Source organism: Oncorhynchus kisutch, linkage group LG5 (assembly GCF_002021735.2).
Source record: "Oncorhynchus kisutch isolate 150728-3 linkage group LG5, Okis_V2, whole genome shotgun sequence".
NCBI classification, from domain to species: Eukaryota; Metazoa; Chordata; class Actinopteri; order Salmoniformes; family Salmonidae; genus Oncorhynchus; species Oncorhynchus kisutch.
In genome coordinates this window covers 56616042-56641469 of record NC_034178.2, presented here as the reverse complement: position 1 = coordinate 56641469, position 25428 = coordinate 56616042, and the positions used below count along the sequence as shown (strand labels likewise).

Sequence of the window (25428 nt, the reverse complement as noted above, 5' to 3'; positions counted from 1 at the left end):
TGACTCGATACCCAGAGGAACCAACCCGGCACCGACCGGCAGTGTGACCTCTGCGGCCACAGATGGTGCATGAGCTGGAACCCCCTCCGGTCTCCCTGTGCACTGTCCCTCCCAGCTCCATGGGTATCCGAGAGGGGGTGCTGGGGGATGGAACCAACAGACCCCGATCTGAACGTCTGCGGGTAGCCAGCAGGTTATCCAGCCAGATGGACAGGTCCACCAGCTGGTCGAATGTGAGGGTGGTGTCTCTGCAGGCAACTCCCAACGGACGTCCTCACGCAGACTGCAGCGATAATGGTCGATCAGGGCCCTGTCGTTCCATCCCCGCGCCGGCAGCCAGGGTCCAAAACTCCAGGGCGAACTCCTGGGCGCTCCTCTTCCCCTGCCTCAGATGGAAAAGGCGTTCACCCCCTCAGGCGGGTGGTCGAAGACTGAACTCCTCAAACTGGTCCAACACCTCATCTCCCTCTCTCCACATGGCGGTGGCCCACTCCAGGGCTTTCCCGGTGAGGCACGAGACGTGGGCAGACACCCTCTCACGGCCCGAAGGAGCTGGGTGGACGGTTGCCAGGTATAAGTCTAGCTGAAACAGGAACCCCTGGCAGTTCACAGCCGTCCCATCGTATTCCTGGGGAAGGGAGAGACGAATCCCGCTGGGACCAGGAGAAGGAGGGGCGCATAGTGGAGACCCTGGTTGTGCTGGTGGAGGGACTGATAGAACTCCCTGTCTCTCCCAGCGGTCCATTGTCTGGACAACGCGGTCTATGGCGGTGCCAAGATGGTGAAGCATTGCTGCGTGCTCCCGGACGCGCTCCTCCACGCCTATACCCAGGGTACCTGCTCCTGCTGACTCCATATAGTTGGTCCGGTATTCTGTAATGTGTCCGTACTGGCGGCAGAGAAGTCAGGCGCAGGAGAGCAAAAACGGTGTTTATAACGGAGCAGTTTAATAATAAAAACAGAACAGAATCAGAACAAACAATCAATGGATACAAAACCCGTCGCACACCAGATAAACATGCACATGCAATTACAACAAACAATTCCGGACAAGGACATGGGGGGAACAGGGGGTTAAATACACAACGTAATGATGGAATTGAAACCAGGTGTGTGGGAAGACAAGACAAAACAAATGGAAAACGGAAAGTGGATCGATGATGGCTAGAAGACCGGCGACGCCGACCGCCGCCCAAACAAGGAGAGGAACCAACTTTGGTGGAAGTCGTGACATGCATAGCAGTGTCAAAGATAACTGTTACACACATATTCAAATGTTCTCAAGAGTTGCTTAAAGAAAGTAATCATATTTCTCCACTTTTGTTCCAGAGACGAAATTAACATGTGTTATATAATTTTACTGTAACAAATGCATAAGTCTACAATAATTCATATTTTATTAGGCTACATTTGAGAGGTTATAGGACTACGGTCAGTGTCCAGATTTCAGTTACCATTCCTTTTAACCCATATAAACTTAAATTAGGAATATTTTGTTTATTCATGGTTACAGGTATACTCGTGAGAGTATGAGCTACTATCCAGAATACTGTTCACGTGTAAACGTGGCCAATGACACAGCAACATTTGAAAAAAAGTTCAAGGCGGCGTACTTTCTATAGGCACTGTCTTATCTGTCTTGTTTTGCATTTCTCAGCTGAGTACTGTGCATTACCTGGCATGACCCTGTCATAAATACATCTCCACCCAGTCCAGACCAATCTGTAGTTATCTTATCTGATTGTATTGCAATCATTTTATCAATCCCCCTCCCATTTGGTCAAATAAACTATATAAAAGGACAGACTAAACTTCTCATCACTGGTTCTTTCATCGTTGAAATTCCCAAGGTAAGCTTGGAAGGAAACTCTGAGAGCTGACAGTTTATTCCGTCATATTTTGAACAATGAATCATTGTGAAATTGGATGAAAAAACCTTTGATGTTAGCTGCTATTATTCTTTAGTTGCTAGACACTGTTGCTTTTAATTCTATTGCTAAATTAGTTTTCTAAAGATTCTAAGTATCTGAATGTATTAAGGAGAGTCCGTGAATGCACACATTTAATGCTATAATTTCAATAGTGTAGGACATGTTGTTTAGGACAGTACCATGCACAGTACAGTTGGTCAGGTTTATTTATCTAATGGGGAGATAAATATTAGTCATGGGTAGTTTATTGTTGTGATGTAGTGAGCAGGTACATGTTTGACACCTTGCATCAGTTCCATGCTGGCATAACCCACTGTAAATACCAACTGTATTATATCAGATTCAAGATTCATTGATTAATCTCTCTCTCTCTCTCTCTCTCTCTCTCTCTCTCTCTCTCTCTCTCGTATCAAACAGAAGTTAAGATGTCTAAGCTGACAATCTTAGCAGGTGATAACATACAACTCATCCACTACGACTCCATAGTTTACATCAGGCACAATCACTGCCCTTTGTCGTCTAATAAAAGGATATGCTTTGACAAATGTTTTTTGGCAATTTACAAAGTGCAGTTTTGAAAGGCAAAGCAAATACCTATCACATCAGTGCAGATAAAAGTTATTCTCATGAGTTACTCATGTATTGACCTCAGATTTTTCTCTCTCTCTTTCTCTAGGCTTGTGCCTGGTGCTGTGCCAGTTGGGTGCTTCCACCTCAGTGTCCACCACAGCTGCAGCCTCTCCCAAGATGGTGTGCTACTTCACCAATTGGTCTCAATACAGACCAGACAAAGGGAAGTACAAGCCCGAGAATGTGGACCCCCACCTGTGCACTCACCTGATCTACGCTTTCTCCATCATCAACAGCCGCAACGAGCTGGTCACCTATGAGTGGAACGATGACGTCCTCTACAAGTCTTTCAACGCCTTGAAGACCAAGTAAGTGGCTCGCTTCACAACTTATTAGTGTTGGTGTTGAATGAGAAACTTAGTTTCCCAATTGTCCAGGATATTTCATTGTTGTTGTTTTTCATTTCTCTGAACTGGAGCTAGTTTTTAGCAGCCACTTAGATTTTTCAATCTACTTATGTCCAAAATCGCTGAATAATCTCAAACCCGCCTTTCTTTGCCGCCTCTCTGCAGGAACCCTCATCTTAAGACTCTGCTGGCTGTCGGAGGATGGAACTTCGGTTCTTCCCAGTAAGTACCTTCCTTAGTCATGCCACAGGGCTATGAAACACACCATACATTTGGCTTAAACAACCAGACTTAGGTTTAGAGTACGTCTTCAACTGTACCTACAGTATCGTAGTGTTTGGCGGAAAGGGCGGCAAGCCGAAGGGTTGCTAGTTCGAATCCCTGAGCCAACAAGATTCAATATCTCTCGATGTGCCCTTAGGCAAGGCACTTATCTCTAATTGCACCAGGGTTACTGTTAATAATGGCAGACCATGGCTGTGACCACACTCCCTGAGGTTGTTTCAAGAAGAGTTGGGATATGCAAAAAACACATTTCCAATTCACACATACATATTAATAGACACGTGTACATGTGTGAAATAGCTGAATTTAGGTTGTCTGGGTGTATGTTAACTATACTAGGGGACCTGAAATCACACAACGATCATGTTTTACAAGCAAAGTGAAGATAAGATGCTGTTCAAAGTGCTTTTGAAAAGGACAATACCACACGTTTGTGTTGTCAAGATTACTTTCATCATGACTATCAGTACTATATGACTACTGATATCTGTACTAATTTACTTGTAGCACACTTTAGCATCCATAGTGTATTAAATGAAGGCATTGTGATAAAACCTTGATCTTCTCTCAGGTGTTCCATCATGGTGTTCTAGTAGAAAACTGAGTTAACCCAGAACGAAAATCTCACCTATCTCAGATGCTCGATTTATGTTTACGTACTTGGTCCATGAGAAATTAGCTAGTAGTATATCTGTGGAAGTAGAACAGTAGTAGGTTGTATTTAGAAACCATATGGTGTATTGTAATACACAGCCTCTTCTTCACCTCAGGTTCTCCATCATGGTGAGCAATGCTGCCAACCGTAATACATTCATCCAGTCATCCATCAGCTTCCTGAGGACTCATGGCTTTGACGGGCTGGACCTGGACTGGGAGTACCCTGGAGCCCGAGGGAGCCCCCCAGAGGACAAGAAGAGGTTCACTCTGTTGTGCCAGGTGGGTGTGGCACCTCCACTACAGTTATTAGTCAATTGAAACAATGTAGATAATGGTTTGGATTTATTAGTGCTTTACCAAGCATCCAAAGAGCTTTACAAAAACTGAGTGCATCATATTCATATATTTTCCCAACCTCGTATGGTTTCCCATAATACATCTTTACCGTGTATCTCCAACCCTTTCTGACCCATGATGCTTTGTGTATGTACGTTTTACAGGAGCTCGTGGCTGCCTACGCAGCTGAGGCCAAGTCCACCGGCAATGCCCAGCTCATGCTGACTGCTGCCGTGTCCGCTGGGAAGGGAACCATCGATGCTGGATATGAGATTGCTGAGATCGCCAAGTGAGTCTAGAGGCCATTTTTAATATGAATGTTTCCACCATTGTTCCATCAGTTTTTATAGTGAGCTCTGGATCTTTAGAAACAGCTTCCAGGTGCCATTTCTGATCTAAATAGTTATAGTTTATGTGTCTGCTTGTGTGTGTGTATCTCCAGGTCTCTAGACTTCATCAACGTGATGACCTATGACTTCCACGGAACTTGGGAGCAATTCACTGGACACAACAGCCCACTCTACCGTGGTGCTCATGACACGGGAGACCTTATCTTCTTCAACACTGTAAGGAAAGATTCCACACAAACTGACAGAATGTTTAGCAGTGTGTATAATGATACTTTTGTAGGGACTAAACCTGTAGAAGGAAGAAAGTAGTAAGTTCAAAACCCTTCTCATTCCAACCATCTTCATGAAGACAAATTGGTTTCATACATCATACATCATTTTTTTGGGGGCGGGGGGGGTGGCTCAGTCAGGGTCTTAGAATACATGAGGTGCAATTTTGAAGTTTGGTTGTGCATCAGCAATCCTTTAATTAGCCCATGTCAGCTACATTTGTTATAGATTGGTAAATTAGTCTAGTGGCCAGCTATCTAAACTTGTAGTAATCATGGTTGAATTACCGACCGGGGTGGGGCCCAGTGATCATCAGTTATCACATTAAACACTGCAAACATTTGCCTTCACCTTTTTTGGAAAATGGAAAATGTGTAGAATTGCAGGAAATTAGCTGTAAAACTTCACTTTTTCATCTTCACCCCATGGCAAGAGGAGCAGAATTTCAGGATTTGTTTTTCTCTTTGCTGTCACTCTTTGCATCCCCCCCATCCCTCCACCCCTCTCTTTCTCTCTCAGGACTATGCCATGAAGTACTGGAGAGACAATGGCACCCCAGTGGAGAAGCTGAACATGGGCTTTGCCTCCTATGGTCGTACCTTCCGCCTTACATCATCTGACACCAGTGTTGGAGCACCAGCTAGTGGCCCTGCCTCCGCCGGGCCCTATACCCGCGAGGCCGGCTTCTGGGCATACTATGAGGTGAGAGCTGGGGGCCAAAACATTCATACACTCAGGACCAAAATGTTAAGCAAAGTTATATATTTGTTTTTCATTGTTATTTCAAGAATGCAGTACAAGAGGGTGATTTCATTTGCATGATAATTTCACAAAACAATCTCCCGTTTCATGTGTTTTGTTCAGATCTGCACCTTTGTGAAGGGCACAACAGTTGAGATGATTGCAGACCAGATGGTTCCTTATGCCTACAAGGGCAATGAGTGGGTTGGATTTGACAACAGGCAGAGCTACGAGACCAAGGTCATTTTCAATTCAACATTTACCATGATACTAATTTAGAAAAGAAGACATTCTTGCCCAGTCATTAAAGTGTTAAACAAAGTATCTGGCATGATACTTAAGCTTTGTGAAAACTTGGGTGACATAGCCTCTAAATATATACCCTTTCTCTCTCTGTCTTTGTCTCTCTACCTTTCTCTGTCCTCCTTCAATCCCACAGGTCCGCTACATGAAGGCCAACAAGTTTGGCGGGGCCTTCGTGTGGGCCCTGGATCTTGATGACTTCGCCAACCAGTTCTGCGCCGAGGGTAACCACCCTCTGCTGGGACATCTGCGTAACCTTCTTGACATTGGTAAGTCTGACGTTTCAGTGAAGGAACTAACTTGACAATCCAAAACTGGACCAGATTATCCCACTGTGGAGGGGGCCACTATGGTAAATGCAGTCAGATTAAATAATGTCCAGACATTTCATCACCTCAGCTCTGTCCCTCATGGTAAAACCCTCTCTCCTTTTCTCTTTCCTCCCATCCAGAGCTGCCCCCTCTGCCCCCTACCACTACCCCCAAACCTGGCTCAGTCACCACCACCACACGCCCCACCACCACACGCCCCACCACCCACGCCCCTGGGACCGGCTTCTGCAACGGCAAGCCTGATGGCATCTACGCCAACCCAGAGGACAACAACTCCTTCTACATGTGCGCTGGTGGCATCACTAACCTCAGCAAATGCGGCAGCGGCACCGTCTTCAACGATAGCTGCAAGTGCTGTGTGTGGCCTTGAGCGTGTTGTGAGGGAGTGAATTTATGACTTGTGATTTTAATTTCAGATCCCCATTAGCTGTTGAAGAAAAAGCAGCTTTTGTTCCTTGGGTCCATTAGCATAGTTAATGCTAAAGCTAACACCAACTTTGTATTTACCAACTTCAAGTGTTACCGTCGTGAAAAAAAGGTTTTGTGGAAGAATACTTTCTGTAGACAATAGTTGAGATGCATTCAGTTGAGTCTTGCATTGAGTTTAGTAGTAGTGGAAATTGGTTGATTTGAATGTGCATTTTACTTTAGATTAGAAGCATATGAATAAAACATTTTTTTCCTGCTTTATCTTGTTGTAATTTCCCTGTGTTTGACATGGTTTTTAAGACTTTTCATTCTTAGCCCTACAACATATATTACCTTGAGGCTACCTTTTTTGCACCTTTGTATTGCGATACTTCTACAAAACCAAAGCCATTTAACTATATTTTCTCTATTCTATTTGACTATCCGTATCTTTTCCCCTTTTCTTACTGACTCCTCATCAAATGGTAGGTGAAAATATACCAGTAATACTGTAACGGTTGCCTTGGTGGAAGGAGAGGAGGACCAAAGTGCAGCGTGGTAAGTGTTCATATCTTTAATAAAATAACTGAACACTGAACAAAACAATAAACGACAAATGAACAGTCCTCTTAATTAAGGTGAATGAAAAAACACTAAACAGGAAAATAATCACCCACAAAACACAGGTGGGAAAAGGCTACCTAAGTATGATTCTCAATCAGAGACAACGAACGACACCTGCCTCTGATTGAGAACCATACCAGGCCAAACATAAAACCACAACATAGAAAAAGGAACATAGACTACCCACCCCAACTCATGCCCTGACCAAACTAAAACAAAGACATAATAAAGGAACTAAGGTCAGAATGTGACAGTACGCCCCCCAAAGGTGCGGACTCCGGCCGCAAAACCTGAACCTATAGGGGAGGGTCTGGGTGGGCGTCTGTCCGCGGTGGCGGCTCTGGCGCGGGAGCCCACTCCACCATAGTCTTTGCTCGCTTCTTTACCCGCCTCCGTGGCGCCTTTAGAGCGGCGCACCTCGCCGCCGACCTCGGACTGGGGACCCTAGCAGCAGGCCCCAAATGGACGGGAGACTCCGGCAGCACCGGACAGGCGGGAGACTCTGGCTATGTTGGATTGAGGGGCGATTCCGGCAGCGCCTAACTGACGGGCGGCTCTGGCAGTTCCTGACTGACGGGCGGCTCTGGCAGCTCCTGACTGACTGGCGGCTCTGGCAGCTCCTGACTGACGGGCGGCTCTGGCAGCTCCTGACTGACTGGCGGCTCTGGCAGCTCCTGACTGACGGGCGGCTCTGGCAGCTCCTGACTGACGGGCGGCTCTGGCAGCTCCTGACTGACTGACGGGCGGCTCTGGCAGCTGCTGACTGACGGGAGGCTCTGGCAGCTCCTGACTGACGGGCGGCTCTGGCAGCTCCTGACTGACGGGCGGCTCTGGCAGCTCCTGACTGACGGGCGGCTCTGGCAGCTCAGGACAGACGGTCAGCTCTGGGAGCTCAGGACAGACGGTCAGCTCTGGGAGCTCAGGACAGACGGGCGGCTCTGGCAGCTCAGGACAGACGGTCAGCTCTGGGAGCTCAGGACAGACGGGCGGACCTGGAGGGAGGAGACGGAGAGAGAGCCTGGTGCATGGGGCTGCCACAGGACCCACCAGGCTGGGGAGACCTACAGGAGGCCTGGTGCTTGGAGGAGGCACCGGATGGACCGGGCTGTGGAGGAGCGCTGGAGCTCTGGTGCGCAGCCTTGGCACCCCTCCTCCAGGCTGGATGACCACTTTAGCCCAGACCCTCCAGAGTGCAGGCACAGGTTGAACCGGGCTGTGGGTGAGCACTGGAGATCTGGTGCATACCACTCGCACCTCTCCCTTAGGCTTAAGACCCACATCCGCCCGGCATGGGCGGAGCGCAGGCATAGAACGCACTGCACCCTTCCAGCGCCCCGGAGACACAGCACGCAGCGCCGGAGCAGGATACCCTGGGCCGAAACGGCGTACTGGAGACCAAACACGCTGGGCTGGCACAACATGCCCTGGCTGAATGCCCACTCTCGCTTGGCACTTGCGGGTGGCTGGCCTTTAGCCCACCGGGCTATGAGCGCGTACTGGCGACACCGTGCGCTTGACCGCATAACACGGTCCCTGACCAGTACTGCGCTTCTTTCGGTAAGCCCGAGGAGTGGGTTCAGGTCTCCAACCTGACTATGACACACTCCCTGTTGCCTCTCGTGCCTGTCACGCTGCTGTGCTGCCTCCTCATATCGCCGCCGCTCAGCTTTCGCTGCCTCCAGCTCTGCCTTGGGGCGGCGATATTCCCCAGCCTGTGCCCAGGGTCCTTTTCTGTCCAAAATCTCCTCCCATGTCCATGAATCCGGAGATCGCTGCTGCCCGATACCACACTGCTTGGTCCTTGGTTGGTGGGTGATTCTGTAATGGTTGTCTTCGGTGGAAGGAGAGGAGGACCAAAGCGCAGCGTGGTAAGTGTTCATATTTTTTAGAAAATAACTGAACAAAACATTAAACGACAAATGAACAGTCCCGTAAGGTGAATGAAAAAACACTAAACAGGAAAATAATCACCCACAAAACACAGGTGGGAAAAGGCTACCTAAGTATGATTTTCAGTCAGAGACAACGAACGACACCTGCCTCTGATTGAGAACCATACCAGGCCAATCATAAAACCACAACATAGAAAAAGGAACATAGACTACCCACCCCAACTCACGCCCTGACCAAACTAAAACAAAGACATAATAAAAGAACTAAGGTCAGAACGTGACAAATACAGTATTATTATTACTGGGGTTTAGTAATACAAAAAACATATAGAAATAAAAAAAAACATAGAATTCACAACACAAGAGCCTATATTGCTACTGGCACAAGACATTGTGAAAGGGGAGTGAAAACATGTGGAAAACACATTTAAGTTAAATAGAAGGGTGTTTAAATACACATCCCCTATCTTGGGAATGGGGCTGCAAATTAGATATAGTACAAAACAAATGTTGAAATTCCTCATATAACCAAAACATTAATGAAAAACATCCCACAGAGATGATTTTTTTAAACCACTCCCGTCTCTCAACACACATATACACAGCAATTTAGCAAAAAAAAACACAATAAATAAATAAATGGCAGCGTAATATTCCACAGTTCACAAAAAATGTTGGCCTGACAGACACCATGACATTGTAGTAGGTCAGGTTTCTCTGTATGGAACAGTATAGGAACACCAGCCAGTAGCTGGGTGAGGAGCAGTCGGGCTGACAGCATAGTCCAGTAGCCATAGGCTTGATCTATGGAAGTGACATGGGGATTACAAGGATCCTGCCACCCAACACAATGCAGGGTTTGCAGTGGCGTATATTCATAGATGTTGAGGGAGGTAAAAGCTTCCCCTCCCAAAATCAAAACCAAGATAATAAGAAAAAAAATATACACAACAATATATCTTTCATCTCTCTGTGTTTCATAATTTTCCTTCAATTCACAAGAGGCTGAATGTATCTCACTGGAAAAAGCATCCGAGTGAGTGAAACAGCACCCCTCTGTCTCTGTATGTGTACGCCATCTATCTGATGATGTCTGGTCAAAAAGAGTATGACAATATTGTCAGTCGTAGCATTGAATGCAAGGTAAGCCAGTAACCATTTGATCTCCCTTGATAAAAAAAGTATAAAATAATAGCCAATCAGCATTGAGCTAAACTGAGTGAGCTCAACTGTGAATGGGAAGCCAGTTGGGATTTGGCTTCACCTCAGTCCCATCACATCGAGAGCAAAACGTTGTTGACAGAAAATAACTTCAATTGTTACGTCTCGTTGTGTTGTTGTCCTCCGATGGCTGGCTAGCTAGCTAAAATTGGTTTTACTTAATTCTCCATAATGGCCAATGATTTCAAATGCGATTCTGATCCAACTATAAATTCACACGTTGGCCTGAGAGGATGGAAGTTCAGTATGGAGCTAGATGTAGTAGGCTAATCTTAATGAAAGGAAGTTAGGGTAGCGAGCAAGCATTTTAGCCAGGTAGCCTAGGACCCCACAATTTAAAAGCATGTACGGTATGACAGGTGCCTCTAGCTTGAATGGTTCGGGAGTTACTGTGGGCGAGTTATTTATGCAAATGTATATACATTTGTATTGTTTTAGTTGATAGAAGTTTTAAAGAATTTTGGATAGCCTGAACACGTGAAAGTTTGTTTGGTGTCTCTAGCTTAAAAAGTTCAATAGTTACTGTTGCTTGGTTATTTTATGCTAATCTATGCTAATGTATATAATTATAGTTGATGACATTTTTGAAGAATTTGAAGTTATGAAAGACTGCACGTGAGAAAGTTGGTTCGGTGTCTCTAGCCTGAATGGGTCAACAGTTACTTCTGAGTGAGTTATTTCTGCAAATGTATGTACATTTGTATAGTTGTTAAAAGTTGCCTGAACATGTGAAAGTTGATTTGTTGTCTCTAGTTTGAATGATTCAAGAGTTGCTGTTGTTTGGTTATGTTATGCAAATTCATGCACATTTATATAATTATAGTTGATAAAGGTTAAGAATTTAAAGTTAAGATAGACTGAACATAACAAAGTTGCTTTGCTGTCTCTAGATTGAACAGTTCAAGAGTTACTGTTGGTGATTCATTTTATGCAAATGTGTATAGGGGAACCGACCAGACAGCAAGGCCTGCGTCTTGTGACCGTAGCGTACGTGTAGGTATGTACGGCAGGACCTAATCAGAGAGATGGGTAGGAGCAAGCCCATGTCATGCTTTGTAGGTTAGCAGTAAATCCTTGAAATCAGCCCTTGCCTTAACAGGAAGCCAGTGTAGGGAGGCTAGCACTGGAGTAATATGATAATTTTTTTTGGTTCTAGTCAGGATTCTAGCAGCCGTATTTAGCACTAACTGAAGTTTATTTAGTGCTTTATCCGGGTAGCCGGAAAGTACAGCATTGTAGTAGTCTAACCTAGAAGTAACAAAAGCATGGATTAATTTTTCTGCATCATTTTTGGACAGAAAGTTTCAGATTTTTGCAATGCTACGTAGATGGAAAAAAGCTGTCCTTGAAACAGTCTTGACATGTTCGTCAAAAGAGAGATCAGGGTCCAGAGTAACGCCGAGGTCCTTCACAGTTTTATTTGAGACGACTGTACAACCATTAAGATTAATTGTCAGATTCAACAGAAGATCTCTTTGTTTCTTGGGACCTAGAACAAGCATCTCTGTTTTGTCCGAGATTAAAAGTAAAAAGTTTGCAGCCATCCACTTCCTTATGTCTGAAACACAGGCTTCTATCGAGGGCAATTTTGGGGCTTCACCGTGTTTAATTGAAATGTACAGCTGTGTGTCATCCGCATAGCAGTAAAAGTTAACATTATATTTTCGAGTGACATTCCCAAGAGGTAGAATATATAGTGAAAACAATAGTGGTCCTAAAACGGAACCTTGAGGAACACCGGAATATACAGTTGATTTCTCAGAGGACAAACCATTTACAGAGAAAAACTGATATCTTTCCGACAGATAAGATCAAAACCAGGCCAGAACTTGTCCGTGTAGACCAATTTGGGTTTCCAATCTCCAAAAGTATGTGGTGATCGATGGTATCAAAAGCAGCACTAAGGACTAGGAGCACGAGGACAGATGCAGAGCCTCGGTCTGATGCCATTAAAAGGTAATTTACCACCTTCACAAGTGCAGTCTCAGTGCTATGATGGGGTCTAAAACCAGATTGAAGCATTTCGTATACATTGTTTGGCTTCAGGAAGGCTGTGAGTTGCTGCGCAACAGCTTTTTCTACATTTTTTGAGAGGAATGGAAGATTCGATATAGGCCGATAGTTTTATATTTTCTGGGTCAAGGTTTGGCTTTTTCAAGAAAGGCTTTATTACTGCCACTTTTAGTTTGTTTGGTACACATCCGGTGGATAGAGAGCCGTTTATGATGTTCAACATAGGAGGGCCAAGCACAAGAAGCAGCTCTTACAGTAGTTTAGCTGGAATAGGGTCCAGTATGCAGCTTGAAGGTATAAAGGCCATGATTATTTTCATAATTGTGTCAAGAGATATAGTAGTATAGTAGTGTCTCTCTTGATCCTATGTCTTGGCAGAGTTGTGCAGACTCAGGACAACTGAGCTTTGAAGGAATACGCAGATTTAAAGAGGAGTCCATAATTTGCTTTCTAATAATCATGATCTTTTCCTCAAAGAAGTTCATGAATTTATTACTGCTGAAGTGAAAGCCATTCTCTCTTGGGGAATGCTGCTTTTTAGTTAGCTTTGCGACAGTATCAAAAAGAAATTTCAGATTGTTCTTATTTTCCTCAATTAAGTTGGAAAAATAGGATGATCGAGCAGCAGTGAGGGCTCTTCGATACTGCACGGTACTGTCTTTCCAAGCTAGTCGGAAGAACAGTTTGGTGTGGCATGAACAGTTTGGTGTTAAATGAACTCTGCTCCTTTTGCTCTCCTCACCAGTCCTTTGATGAAGACACCCACCCAGCCCAAGGCTCGGTGGCCCACCGTTAGCTCCTCCGCCATGGACGAATTTGACGAACTGATGATCGAGTTCACAGATGACCGTCTGGAAGATGACTTGGAGCTGGACCCCAGCAAGGGAGAGGACGACTATCTGCTGGAGCTGTCTGAGATGATTGACAGCTAAACTTGTCTACCAGCTAACCCAATCACGACCCCTGACTGACCCTTGACCTTGAGTAATGCAAATGTTCATGTAACCCCTGATACCCCATTCATGACCCCTGACTGACCCTTGACCTAGAGTAACTCCTACATTCATCACCACCAATAGAATTTCACCACCGGAACTAATCAAAAACCCTCAGTCAACCACCTGAACTAACACCAGTTGAACTTTAACCTACTACCAGACAAACTTGCAGGGCATCAATGTTACTGAAGATCCCTAAACACCTTCACCATCTCTCAGCCCATGTCATGGTAGTAGACTGGTTGCTCGCTCCAACATGTCAGAGGGGACTAATTAAAGAAAACATTTTTAGATGGTATTGTTTTTACTCTTTACTATTTCATTCATGGTTTTTACCTTTTGTCCTGGGAAAACGATCCTTTATGTATTTTAATTTCTGTACCTTTTGGATTATTTGACACTAGTAGTGATATACTTCTCTAAGGGTTTTATTTTTTATTTCCTTTTTTTGTCCCGAAAGATAACATGGAAAAAGCAAACAATTTGTTGAATGACATACAAATATATTTTTCAAACGTCCTCAGGAATTACCATCTTGCATTTTAAAGACGAGCTTGTGGTCTTACCTGCCAGGCTTGTCACCCATGGTTGTTCAATCATGTATCATTGTTTGTTGCAGAAAGACTGAATCTGTGTATGCTTAGAAGACTGCTTTAAATGGAAGAGCTACAATATCTAACTTGTCTAGCAGGGTGTCACAGACTGCTGCTGCAATTACAATCGTTAGCCTGCTCCTGCGTTTGCCTTGAGCTCATGTCAACTGTCGGACTGACGCTCCAAAAATCATGTACAAAGTTTAGTTCACCTCAAGTTCTGAACTGATTCAACGGTAAATGTAAATTGGTTGTGGGAACTTTGAGTTAGCTATATTTGAGATGAACTAAATGGAAATATGGGTTGAAGTATGAAGTGAATGTTTAATGTTTAAAAGTAAGATTTGTTTTTCAGTTGTGTATTACAGAAGTTAACTCTGAAATAAGTCCCTTTTTTTAAATACAACTACCATGTTCCTCTAGTTTCACCTACCTGTATTCCCTATTGTACGTTGGTCAACACGTGTTTGGATTAAATACCATTTTGGACCATGTTTTAAACCTACCCAATTATTTGACACAGTTGAATATGAAACATTACACACTGTTTAACATCCAACCTGCTCTCTGTTCAACCTTTTGTTACAAATAGTGTTTTCTAGTCATAAAATGTGAAAAAGCAGCTTCTCAGGGACTATGAATCGGTTGTCTGACTTTGAACCCATTTGTAATGTTCTTACACCATGTCTGAATTCAACTGACACTTTCCACTGCTAGCATGTGACAACTGGCCTTAGTGGTCGGAGTACCAGTTGGTCCTGTCCCATGTCAACTGTGATCAGATATCTGCTGATCAGAGTTGTACGATCTTGGATGATGAGCCTGTTGGTTGTGTATCTGTACCTGCTTGAGCCTGTTCTTATGTAAATGTCTAAAGGGTGTTGTACATAATAAAAAGGCTTTCATGACAAGTTGCGATTCCCCAGTCTCGAGGACTTTTTTTATTTCACCTTTATTTAACCAGGTAGGCTAGTTGAACAAGTTCTCATTTACAACTGTGACTTGGCCAAGATAAAGCAAAGCAGTGCAACACAAACCACAACACAGTTACACATGGAATAAACAAGCGTACAGTGAATAACACAATAGGAAAAAAAATAAAGTCTATATACAGTGTGTGCAAATGGCGTGAGGATGACTGAAGACATGTCAATCTAAGAAAGTGGTTGTTACAGCTACAGTTTAAAAATCTGAGTGCCAGGGTCATTTCAGTTCATGTGCCCTAAACTTACCTGGAGCAATCAACCAACTACTGTTGATTTTATAATTCTTGAAATGTGTGTTTGTCAATATAAATTGTTTTCCCCTCCGATACAGCAGACGGCGCTCTTAAGTTTGGTCAGTGCGATCTGAGCAGAAATAGACGCATCGTAGCCGAAGATTTTTTATAAATCAAGATAGACCATGGCCTGTGTTTCCAATGGGAGCAAATTAATCAAAGTAGGCAGAACAAGCAAGGATATATGCAGAACTAGCATGTACTTCCATATTTCCGTAAGAGAACGCCTACTCAAAAGTGCGCGTTTGCAATAACTCAATACGCCAATGCGCTCCTAAAAAACGCAATTAAAAAAAAACTATTGCAAAGGGTAAAGTCTACAAAGATAAGTCCACTCTGTTCGTAACAGATTCTAGTTTTGGAAAAATAAAACTATGTAGATCAAATGTTTCATCGATGAGAACATTTGCAGAATGTCGTCCAAAATCCATCTCCCTCCATCTTCTCCCACTGCCGGTCAATGGGCTTCCTCTTATTATCAGATTTGGTAGTTAGTGGAAACGCCAACTGGATGCTTCACATTTATACATCCGGTGAAATATCTGGCTCATTGTTTTATCTGTGTCGTCACATTCGTGAAACTAGATAGCTATAAACAAAGATGGTGGATTGTTAAAAATAATAATACTACCTGAGAGATAAGTAACATCTTTCATTTGTGGTACTACTCGCACAGCAAACAAAATGTCAAAATTGGAATTGTTGAATATATTTCTTACGAAGAGATTAACCGCGGCTGCCGAGGAGATATTTGGAGCTGTGAAGGGTACGATAGTTGAGTACCAGACAGAAATCGTTCGCTCCAAGGAGGAGAACAATCGTCTCCGAAAGCTGCTGGATATCGCTGTTCAGCGCGTTCTACTTCAAACAGGTAACTAGGCTAAGTAACGCTAGGATATGAACCTACTTTTATTTCTCAAAACGAGGGAATTGTTTTGTTTGTTGCCAGACTCTACAAAATAATATATACAAAATACCAGAATTGTTCTATTGGACTAACGTTAGACTAGACTGAGAATATGAAAAGCCGACTACAGGGCTGCCAACTTTGAAGAAAGCTTGGAGTGAGATTTTGCCTAGACGGGGCCTGTGAAATGTTACTGTTTTAAAGCTAATTTCCTGTAATTCTATGTATTTCGACATGGTTTAGGCCTATGATATATATTTTTAAAAAACAGGTCAGCTGTATTCAGAATTTTTTTAACAATAAATTAACACTCAAAATTCTACGACTTTGTTACTTTTAGGTTTTGGGGGGATGGAATTAAAAGTATACAATTAAATTGATTTTTTAGGTGGTTTGACACTTTAAAAAAATAATAATTCAGTAATGAAATTAGATGAGGAAACAGGCCAATGGGAGAAACAGTGGGAAGATCAGTGAGAATGCTCTGCAGAGGAAATACTAATAACATTAATGGTTGATGGCAGTGGGTAACCAAATCATAGATTCCAGTTTTGTCGTAGACCGCTTTCAAGGTAAGGACACAAACATTTAGTATTTGGTCATTTTGGTGAACTCTTTAAAATAGTGCTGGATGAAAATCCTGCTTGCTCTCCTTGATCTATGTTTCCCAAGTGCTGGATGTTCTTAATTTGTCAATCATCCAACCTTTAAAAAAAATAGTCGAATGAATATCAATATTCAGGTGGTTTATGTCTACTAGTTGAAGATCATTGTCATTCTCTTACTCTACATAGACAAAATATTTGTTAATGAATTGTCAGTCTCCCTCTATCGCTGCTTTGCATGTGCAAAAAACTAAAATGTGAAATTATATTTGAGGCCTAGAGCATTTTAATATCCAATACTTATTTGTAGGACTTATTCAAAACTGTCAATGAATGGCTGCAAAAATATATAGCCTTATATTCATTTTCAAAGACACAAGTAGGCATATCAGATTTAAAATCTGTGATTACACTGGCAAAATTGGGAAGAAGGGGAGCAATAAAATACTGTAAATGTGGGGATCTTTCTGACATGCACACTAATTCCACTTGTATTTCAGCCCATTGTTAAGAATGAGAATTGTTCAACTGATCAGACTAAATAAAGTACATTGATAATCAAATCTGCTCTAGGCAAGACATAAATCTGCCCCTACACCCTAACCAAAATGTTTTTATATCTATTGTCTCCCCTCTAGAATCAAACTTATGCTTTTGAGTTCACAATCTGTTTGACCAAATGATTTTCATAGTGACAAATCACTACTAAACATACTGTAGGTCTGTCTGCTACCTTTTCATTGTCAGAGCCTAAATGCCAATCACCAAAAAAATGGTACTAATGCAAGTGTGGATTAATTCGACATTAGTACATGCTGTCAAATTGCTGCATTCTGCAATAGGGATGGGAGTAACAGCAACCTACATTTGTTGACAACATTGTATCTACAAATGCACTACCGTGCTGCTCATTTTACCATTTTATAAACTCAGCAGAGAATGTTCTCTCTCTCCATTCAATTCCACTCTAATCTTGTTGGGTAAAAAAATACACATTTTCAAGAATGACATCTGATCTATTCATATACGATTTAAAAAAAAGTTTACCCCCTTTTCTCCCAAATTTCAATCTTGTCTCATCTCTGCTACTCTCCAACGTGGAGCCCTCCCGGCCAAACCCTCCCCTAATCCGGACGACGCTGGGCCAATTGTAAGCCGCCCTATGTGATTCCTGATCACAGCCAGTTGTGATACAGCCTGGGATCGTGCCTTAGATGCTCATCCCAAAGCTCTCCCCTGCCCTCCATTTTGCAAATCTTATCATAATTCTATCCTTCTGATTCCTTCTTACAAGCAAAAGCTAAAGGAAGAAGTACCTGTGACTTGATCCATATGGAAGTGGTCAGATGACGGCGGACTGTTTTGCAGCACAGACTGGAATATGTTCCGGGATTCATCCAATGGAATTGAGGAGTATACCACCTCAGTCATCGGCTTCATCAATAAGTGCATCAATGACGTCGTCTCCACAGTGACCATAAGTAAATATCCCAACCAGAAGCCATGGATTACAGGCAACCTCCACATCGAGCAAAAGGCTAGAGCTGCCGCGTTCAAGGAGCGGGACACTAATCTGAAATCCCGCTATGCGCTCAGACGAACCATCAAACAAACAAAGCGTCAATAAAGGATTACGATTGAATCATTCTACACCGGCTCTGGTACTGTTCGGATGTGGCCGGGCATGAAAACTATTACCGGCAACAAAGGGAAGCCCAGACGCGAGCTGCTCAGTGATGCAAGCCTACCAGATGAGCTAAATGCCTTTTATGCTCGCTTCGAGGCAAGCAACACTGAAGCATGCACGAGAGCCTGAATGTGTGATAACGCTCTCGGTAGCCGATGTGAGCAAGACCTTTTTAAACAGATCAACATTCACAAAGCCTTGGGGCCAGATGGATTACCAGGATGTGTACTCCAAGCATGCACAGACTCCAAGCATGCACAGACCAACTGGCAAGTGTATTCACTGACATTTTCAACCTCTCCTTGACTGATTCTGTAATACCTACATGTTTCAAGCAGACCACCATAGTCCCTGTGCCCAAGGAAGCGAAGTTAACCTGCCTAAATAATTACCGCCCTTTAGCACTTGCGTTGGTAGCCATGAAGTGCTTTGAAAGGCTGGTCATGGCTCACATCAACAGCATCATCCCGGATACCCTAGTCCCACTCCAATTCGCATTATGCCCCAACAGATCCACAGATGACACAATCGCACTCCACACTGCCTTTTCCCACCTGGACAAAATGAACACCTATATGAGAATGCTGTTCATTGACTACAGCTCAGCGTTCAACACCATAGTGCCCTTGAAGCTCATCACTAAGCTAAGGACCCTGGGACTAAACACCTCACTTTGCAACTGGATCCTGGACTTCCTGACAGGCTGCCCCCAGGTGGTAAGGGTAGGCAACAACACATCAGCCACGCTCAAGGTCCTAACCGCCATCAATAAAAGACAGGACTGTGCAGCCGTCTTCATCGACCTGGCCAAGGGTTTAGACTCCATCAATCACCTCATTCTTATCAGCAGACTCAGCAGCCTTGGTTTCTCTAATGACTGCCTCACCTGGTTCACCAACTACTTCTCAGATAGAGTTCAGTGTGTCAAATCGGAGGGCCTGTTGTCCAGACCTCTGGCAGTCTCTCTATGGGGGTGCCACAGGGTTCAATTCTCGGGCCGACTATTTTCTCTGTATATATCAATGATGTTGCTCTTGCTGCGGGTGAGTTTTTTGATCCACCTCTACGCAGACGACACCATTCTGTATACATCTGGCTCTTCTTTGGACACTGTGTTAACAAACCTAAAAACGAGCTTCAACGCCATACAACACTCCTTCCGTGGCCTCCAACTGCTCTTAAATAGTAGTAAAACGAAATGTAGGCTCTTCAACCGTTCGCTGCCCACACCAGCCCGCCCGTCTAGCATCACTACTCTGGACGGTTCTGACTTAGAATATGTGAACACCTATAAATACCTAGGTGTCTGGTTAGACTGTAAACTCTCCTTTCAGATTCACATTAAGCATCTCCATTGCAAAGTTAAATCTAGAATTAGCTTCCTATTATGCAACACAGCCTCCTTCACTCATGCTGCCAAACATACCCTCGTAAAACTGACCATCCTACCAATCCTTGACTTCAGCGACGTAATTTACAAAATAGCCTCCAGCACTCTACTCAGCAAACTGGATGCAGTCTATCACAGTGCCATCCGTTTTGTCACCAAAGCCACATATACTACCCACCACTGCAACCTGTATGCTCTCGTTGGCTGGTCCTCGCTACATATTCATCGCCAAACCCACTGGCTCCAGGTCATCTATAAGTCTTTGCTAGGTAAAATCAAAGGTAAAGCTCCACCTTATCTCAGCTCACTGGTCACCATAGCAACACCCACCCGTAGCACGCACTCCAGCAGGTATATTTCACTGGTCATCCCCAAAGCCACACAAAAATGACTAAAGTTGGAGACTTATCTCCCTCACTAACTTTAAGCGTCAGCTGTCAGAGCAGCTTACCGATTGCTACAGCTGTACACAGCCCATCTGTCAATGGTCCATCCATCCAACCAACTTAAAAAAAAAATGTTTTTACCTTTATTTAACCAGGCAAGTCAGTTAAGAACAAATTCTTATTTTCAATGACGGCCTAGGAACAGTGGGTTAACTGCCTGTTCAGGGGCAGAACGACAGATTTGTACCTTGTCAGCTCGGGGGTTTGAACTCGCAACCTTCCGGTTACTAGTCCAACGCTCTAACCACTAGATTACCCTGCCTACCTCATCCCAATATTTATTTTAGTTTTTCTGCTCTTTTTCACACCAGTATTTCTACTTGCACATCCCCATCTACACATGTATCACTCCAGTGTAAATTGCTAAATTGTAATTACTTCACCACAATTTGCCTATTTATTGCCTTACCTCCTTACTTCATTTGCACACACTGTATACAGGTTTTTCTATTGCTATTGACTATACGTTTGTTTATCCTATGTGTTGTTTTTGTCGCACTGCTTTGCTTTATCTTGGCCAGGTCGCAGTTGTAAATGAGAACTTGTTCTCAACTGGCCTACCTGGTTAAATAAAATGTGAAATAAAATCCTGACCGGTTGCATCACCGCCTGGTATGGCAATTGCTCGGCATCTGACCATAAGGCGCTACAGAGGGTAGTGCGTACGGCCCAGTACATCACTGGGGCCAAGCTTCCTTTCATCCAGGACCTATAGAATGGGCAGTGTCAGAGACTCCTCTAAAATTGTCAGAGAATCCAGTCACCCAAGTCTGTATAGACTGTTTTCTCTGCTACCGCACGGCAAGCGGTACTGGAACGCCAAGTCTAGGACCAAAAGGCTCCTTAACAGATTCTACCCCCAAGCCATAAGACTGCTGAACAATTAATCAATTGGCCACCGGATTATTACATTGACCCCCCCCCCCCTTCCATTTGTTTTGCACACTGCTGCTACTTGCTGTTTATTATCTATGCATAGTTACTTCACCCCTACCTACATGTACAAATTACCTCAACTAACCTGTACCCCCGCACACTGACTTGGTACCGGTACCTGTTGTATATAGCCTCGTTATGTTATTGTTATTATTATTTAATTTTTTTACTTTAGTTTATTTGGTAAATATTTTCTTAACTCTTCTTGAACTGCACTGTTGGTTAAGGGCTTGTAAGTAAGCATTTCACAGTAAGGTCTACACAAACTATCACAAATAGTTTGATAAAACATTTTTAGACTGCTGCGCCACTCGGGAGCCATATCATATATTTTTCAGAGCCAATCTGATTGGTCAAAAGACCAATTAGTGAAAAAAGACCAGTATTGGGATGACTGTCTAAATGCAGCATAATAGGCTGACCACAACACTCGCTCGTGTCGCAAAATAAATGTAGAAAACCATGTTATTCAATTGTTGCACCCACACTGCTCGCGCGCGCCAACGAGTGTCTGTGTTGCCAAGGGCTGAAATAGAAGTCATTCCTATTTCTGACGCAATCGCGCTGCAAGTCCTGCCTCTCCCATCTCCTCATTGGTTTACAGAAGCAGGTACCCACGTGCCATCTCCTTATTGGTTATACCCATGTGGGTGATTGAAAGACTAAATGTTTTGTCGGTTGTCGTGGTAATTCTATGAAAGTGTAGATGACAATCAACAAAAAATTTCAAAGATGAAAGAGCCAGGGAGGAGAGATGACTAGAGACTATTCGGTTGGCCGTTTTATGTGTAGAGTAGAGGACCATGTGCATTTCAGGTAAAATAACAACTCAAATGTTTATATCCCAGGACAAATTAGCTAGCAACAGCAAGCTAGCTAAATAGGACAAATTAGCTAGCAAGTGCAAGCTAACTAAATAAGACAAATTAGCTAGCAAGTGCAAGCTAACAAGCTAAATTGCCATGCATGTTTAATGCTTTTCGACCTGTCCCCAAATGAATGTCATTGGTTCAGAGTTTGTTTTGGTATTTTAACCTTTGTCGTGATCATGTTTGGTGTAGGGGGACAAAATAAATTAGTGCACGATGGCGCACGCGCCCAGCCGGTTTGGGTTCTGTGTAAGTGCATTGTTTTTGGCCAAATCGTCCACTCTTCTACACCTCCAATAAAATCACTCAATACTGCCACACGCAGGTCGGCTGATCCAGCAGCAGGAAAGGTCATTGATTTTATCACCTACAACAGTTTGAACGTCATATCAATCTGTTGTTTCACCCATATATTACACGGAATGCAATCATATTTTATGTAAGTAGACAACAGGGTATGTTTTTACAGGGATTCTATATTTCTAGATAGACAGTGATTTTACTGGCGGTGCAGAAGAGGTAGATCTGGCACATGGTCAAAAACAATTCTTAGATTCTTTCCAGACAGGCCATTTTTTTCAGTTGCATTTAACTTTTTATTTAGAACTTTTTTGGAAGTACATACTGGACGTAAATGACAATGGTTGCTCTGCCACACTTGTCTTTGGTAAGTACCGAATGTATTTTGACATTTTAGGCTTGCAAAGCTGGTGAATGGCAAGTTGAATGGCTGCTTCCTGGGCTTAAAGGAGAATCTCCATATTCAACGTCTCCTGTAAACCCAGATTCTGGTTCACATGCAGGCTACACATGTCATACATGTACTGTGGTACTAGGATAGAATTGCCTTCAGCTGACTTTCTTCCTTTCCTTTCCCTCTAGACCACCATGCTATCCATCTCACTGAAGATGCATCTTCCCCTGAGCAGCAGCACTGTGAGCAGGAGTGGAGCCCCGGTCTGGGCCAGGACCCAGAGCCCACACTGATTAAAGAGGAACAGGAGCTCAGAATCAGCCAGGAGGAAGACCAGCGTCACGGTCTGGAGTCTGATACCAAAGGAGAGTCTACATTAACTCCTCCCTTTGTTAAAAGTAACTGTGATCAGGACCCAGCTCAGCCTTCACATCTTCCACATACCCAAACTGTGGACATCAGAGAAGGAGACTTTTTAGCCAGAACCATATCTTCTAAGCAGATCAAAATAGAAAATGAAGAAGGCTACAGCACATCAGAACCAACCAGTGACTTACAGACCATCTTCAATGTAAATTCAGACTGTCTTGCAGCTTCGAGTGAAAACGATGCCCAACCCAATATCAACAATAGAATTCAGAGAGAAGGACTCTCAGGATATAAGGCCCCACAGGGAACAAGCAGTGCATATGAAAGAGAAAGTATAGGTCTACACATAGATGTTAGAGGCCAGAACACCTCAAAGCTGCCTCCACAGAGATCTCCCTATCAGCCCCAGGGCATACAGAGAGTGTATCGTTGCAGAGAGTGTGGGAAATGCTTCAGTTTCTCCTGTCAGTTAGAGGTCCACATGCGATGGCACACCAAGGAAAGACCATTCAGCTGCTCTGTGTGCAGAAAAGGCTTCACAACCATCAGCATGTTGAGGAGGCACCACCGCATTCACACTGGAGAGAAGCCCTTCCGCTGTCACATCTGTGGGAAATGTTTCAACCAGTCGGCTCACCTCAACACTCACTTTAAAATTCACCCAGGGGAGAGACCACATGGCTGGAAAATGGCTCGGTCAAAACGTTAACAGCAGAGACATTTACGCTCTCTCTTGAAATTAAGTTCTGAGCACAGAAGCAGAGTGACATGTAAATCTGGGCAGTTGAATTATTGTCCAGGATTTAAAACACTAGAAGAATCAGTGATTGATGTTTGAACAATGCATTACAATACAGTGGGGAATGGGAATAACTTTGAGTAATGAAAATGTGTGATTGTGTTGCTGCATGCGTCATCATCTGAAGCCATGTTCAGTGCCAGCATGAGGATATGAATACTGCTAGTAGCTATATATATGTTGACTGATGTTGTTCTTTTGTAATTACACTACACATTTTACAGGAAGCAGAGGATATCACCTGTTTTAGTAGATGCAGATCAATCAATTAATTTGATCCTCATCTATTTCCCCTTAGGACTTGGACATGACTGCTGGGCTGTATGACTATCCTATTAGGGCCTTGACAGTTATCCCTGATGAAATTACTGTGTCAAAATGTAGTGTTCTGTAATGAATGTTAACTGTTTTGTAATAAATAATTGGTCAAATGTGTTTTTAAGGTCAGGATTACTTTTATCTTCTACCATTCAGGCTGCTGTGTGTGTGTGTGTGACTACCAATTTCAACCTAAAGCAGTGCCTCTGAGTTACAGTATGTAAATTTAGATATCAGCATCTTTCAATCTAGTTTAAACTGACACATTTTCCCCACGCAAATCACGATTCCTCCAGTTTGTAAAACAAGCTCATATACCTTCTAAGTGATCCCATCTGATTGAAGTCTGCTGCCTTCATGGCACGGATGCGGTTTCTCCTCTATGTGAGTCTTCATATGCACGGTCAGGGCTTCACTCAGCGGAGACCTTGTGACATTCTTCACAGTGATGCAGTTTCATCCCTCTGACTCATACGTGTGGTCAGGGAAGCTCTTTCCACAAATATGGCAACGATGCAGCGTCTCCTTCGTGTGTGTCCTCATGCATCTGCAAGCTTCCTTTTCGACTGAAATGTTTACCACAATCTTGACACTGAAATGGTTTCTTCCCGGTATGAATGACTTGGTGTTTTTACAGTAATGATGTTTAAATTGTTTTCCACACAGGACACCGACATGAGCCCTCACAATTTGCACTTTCAGGTTAGCCTTTTGACGGGTACAAGTGTTAGTCACACATTCAGTTATATAAAATGGGCACAAACTGCCTGCCTGTACAGCATGGAGAGCTCACCCATTCATTGAATGCTGCATGGAGTTCTGCGAGGTTAAACAAGACCTCTTCTCTGAAATTTGACATTGCACTCTCGTCAACTTTTTTCTCCAAATAGTTTTTTCCTCTATTGTATGCCTTCTTTCTATCTGGTTTTGTTTGACCTATTTGGGGAATTTCTCCCCTTTTGCTGTGTTGCAATTTCATTCAACCCTCCGTAGCTGTTTAACTGGAGTTTTCTTTTGCATCGTTTCTGCAATCTGCACTTTTCTTTGCTTTGTCATGTTTTGAGACTGAGGACTACTCTGGTTGAAGGTCCCGCTTTGGTCCAGAAGAGCATTTGTTTCCCTCCACTGTTCCCTTTTTGTGTGCCCTGGCTGTTTCGGACATCAATTCCATTGGAGGTCGATCCTTCTTCCATTGAGC

General features: G+C 43.6%; 2 protein-coding genes across 2 annotated transcripts; both read left to right on the top strand.

Annotated features, from left to right (window-relative positions):
* Nucleotides 1-1751: 1751 nt before the first annotated feature.
* LOC109890263 (acidic mammalian chitinase-like) lies at nucleotides 1752-6872 on the top strand. Its single transcript, XM_020482252.2, has 11 exons — nucleotides 1752-1850; nucleotides 2349-2381; nucleotides 2608-2869; nucleotides 3074-3130; nucleotides 3964-4129; nucleotides 4351-4475; nucleotides 4629-4752; nucleotides 5326-5508; nucleotides 5671-5787; nucleotides 5987-6119; nucleotides 6302-6872. The coding sequence occupies exons 2-11, from the start codon at nucleotides 2357-2359 to the stop codon at nucleotides 6550-6552; spliced, it is 1443 nt and encodes a 480-aa protein (XP_020337841.1). The 5' UTR covers nucleotides 1752-1850; nucleotides 2349-2356; the 3' UTR covers nucleotides 6553-6872.
* An 8839-nt stretch (nucleotides 6873-15711) lies between these two features.
* On the top strand, nucleotides 15712-24347 carry LOC109891295 (zinc finger protein 480-like). The gene is made up of 2 exons (XM_020483727.2): nucleotides 15712-16081; nucleotides 22933-24347. The coding sequence occupies exons 1-2, from the start codon at nucleotides 15895-15897 to the stop codon at nucleotides 23820-23822; spliced, it is 1077 nt and encodes a 358-aa protein (XP_020339316.1). The 5' UTR covers nucleotides 15712-15894; the 3' UTR covers nucleotides 23823-24347.
* The last annotated feature ends 1081 nt before the right edge of the window (nucleotides 24348-25428 follow it).

Excerpts from the sequence above, each read along its gene's own strand:
- LOC109890263 (XM_020482252.2), top strand. The coding sequence starts at position 2,357 with ATGTCTAAGCTGACAATCTTAGCAG. Across the intron at positions 2,870-3,073 it reads TTCAACGCCTTGAAGACCAA|GAACCCTCATCTTAAGACTC; the intron begins GTAAGTGGCTCG and ends GCCTCTCTGCAG. Across the intron at positions 4,130-4,350 it reads GGTTCACTCTGTTGTGCCAG|GAGCTCGTGGCTGCCTACGC; the intron begins GTGGGTGTGGCA and ends TACGTTTTACAG.
- LOC109891295 (XM_020483727.2), top strand. The coding sequence starts at position 15,895 with ATGTCAAAATTGGAATTGTTGAATATATTTCTTACGAAGAGATTAACC. Across the intron at positions 16,082-22,932 it reads GCGCGTTCTACTTCAAACAG|ACCACCATGCTATCCATCTC; the intron begins GTAACTAGGCTA and ends CTTTCCCTCTAG.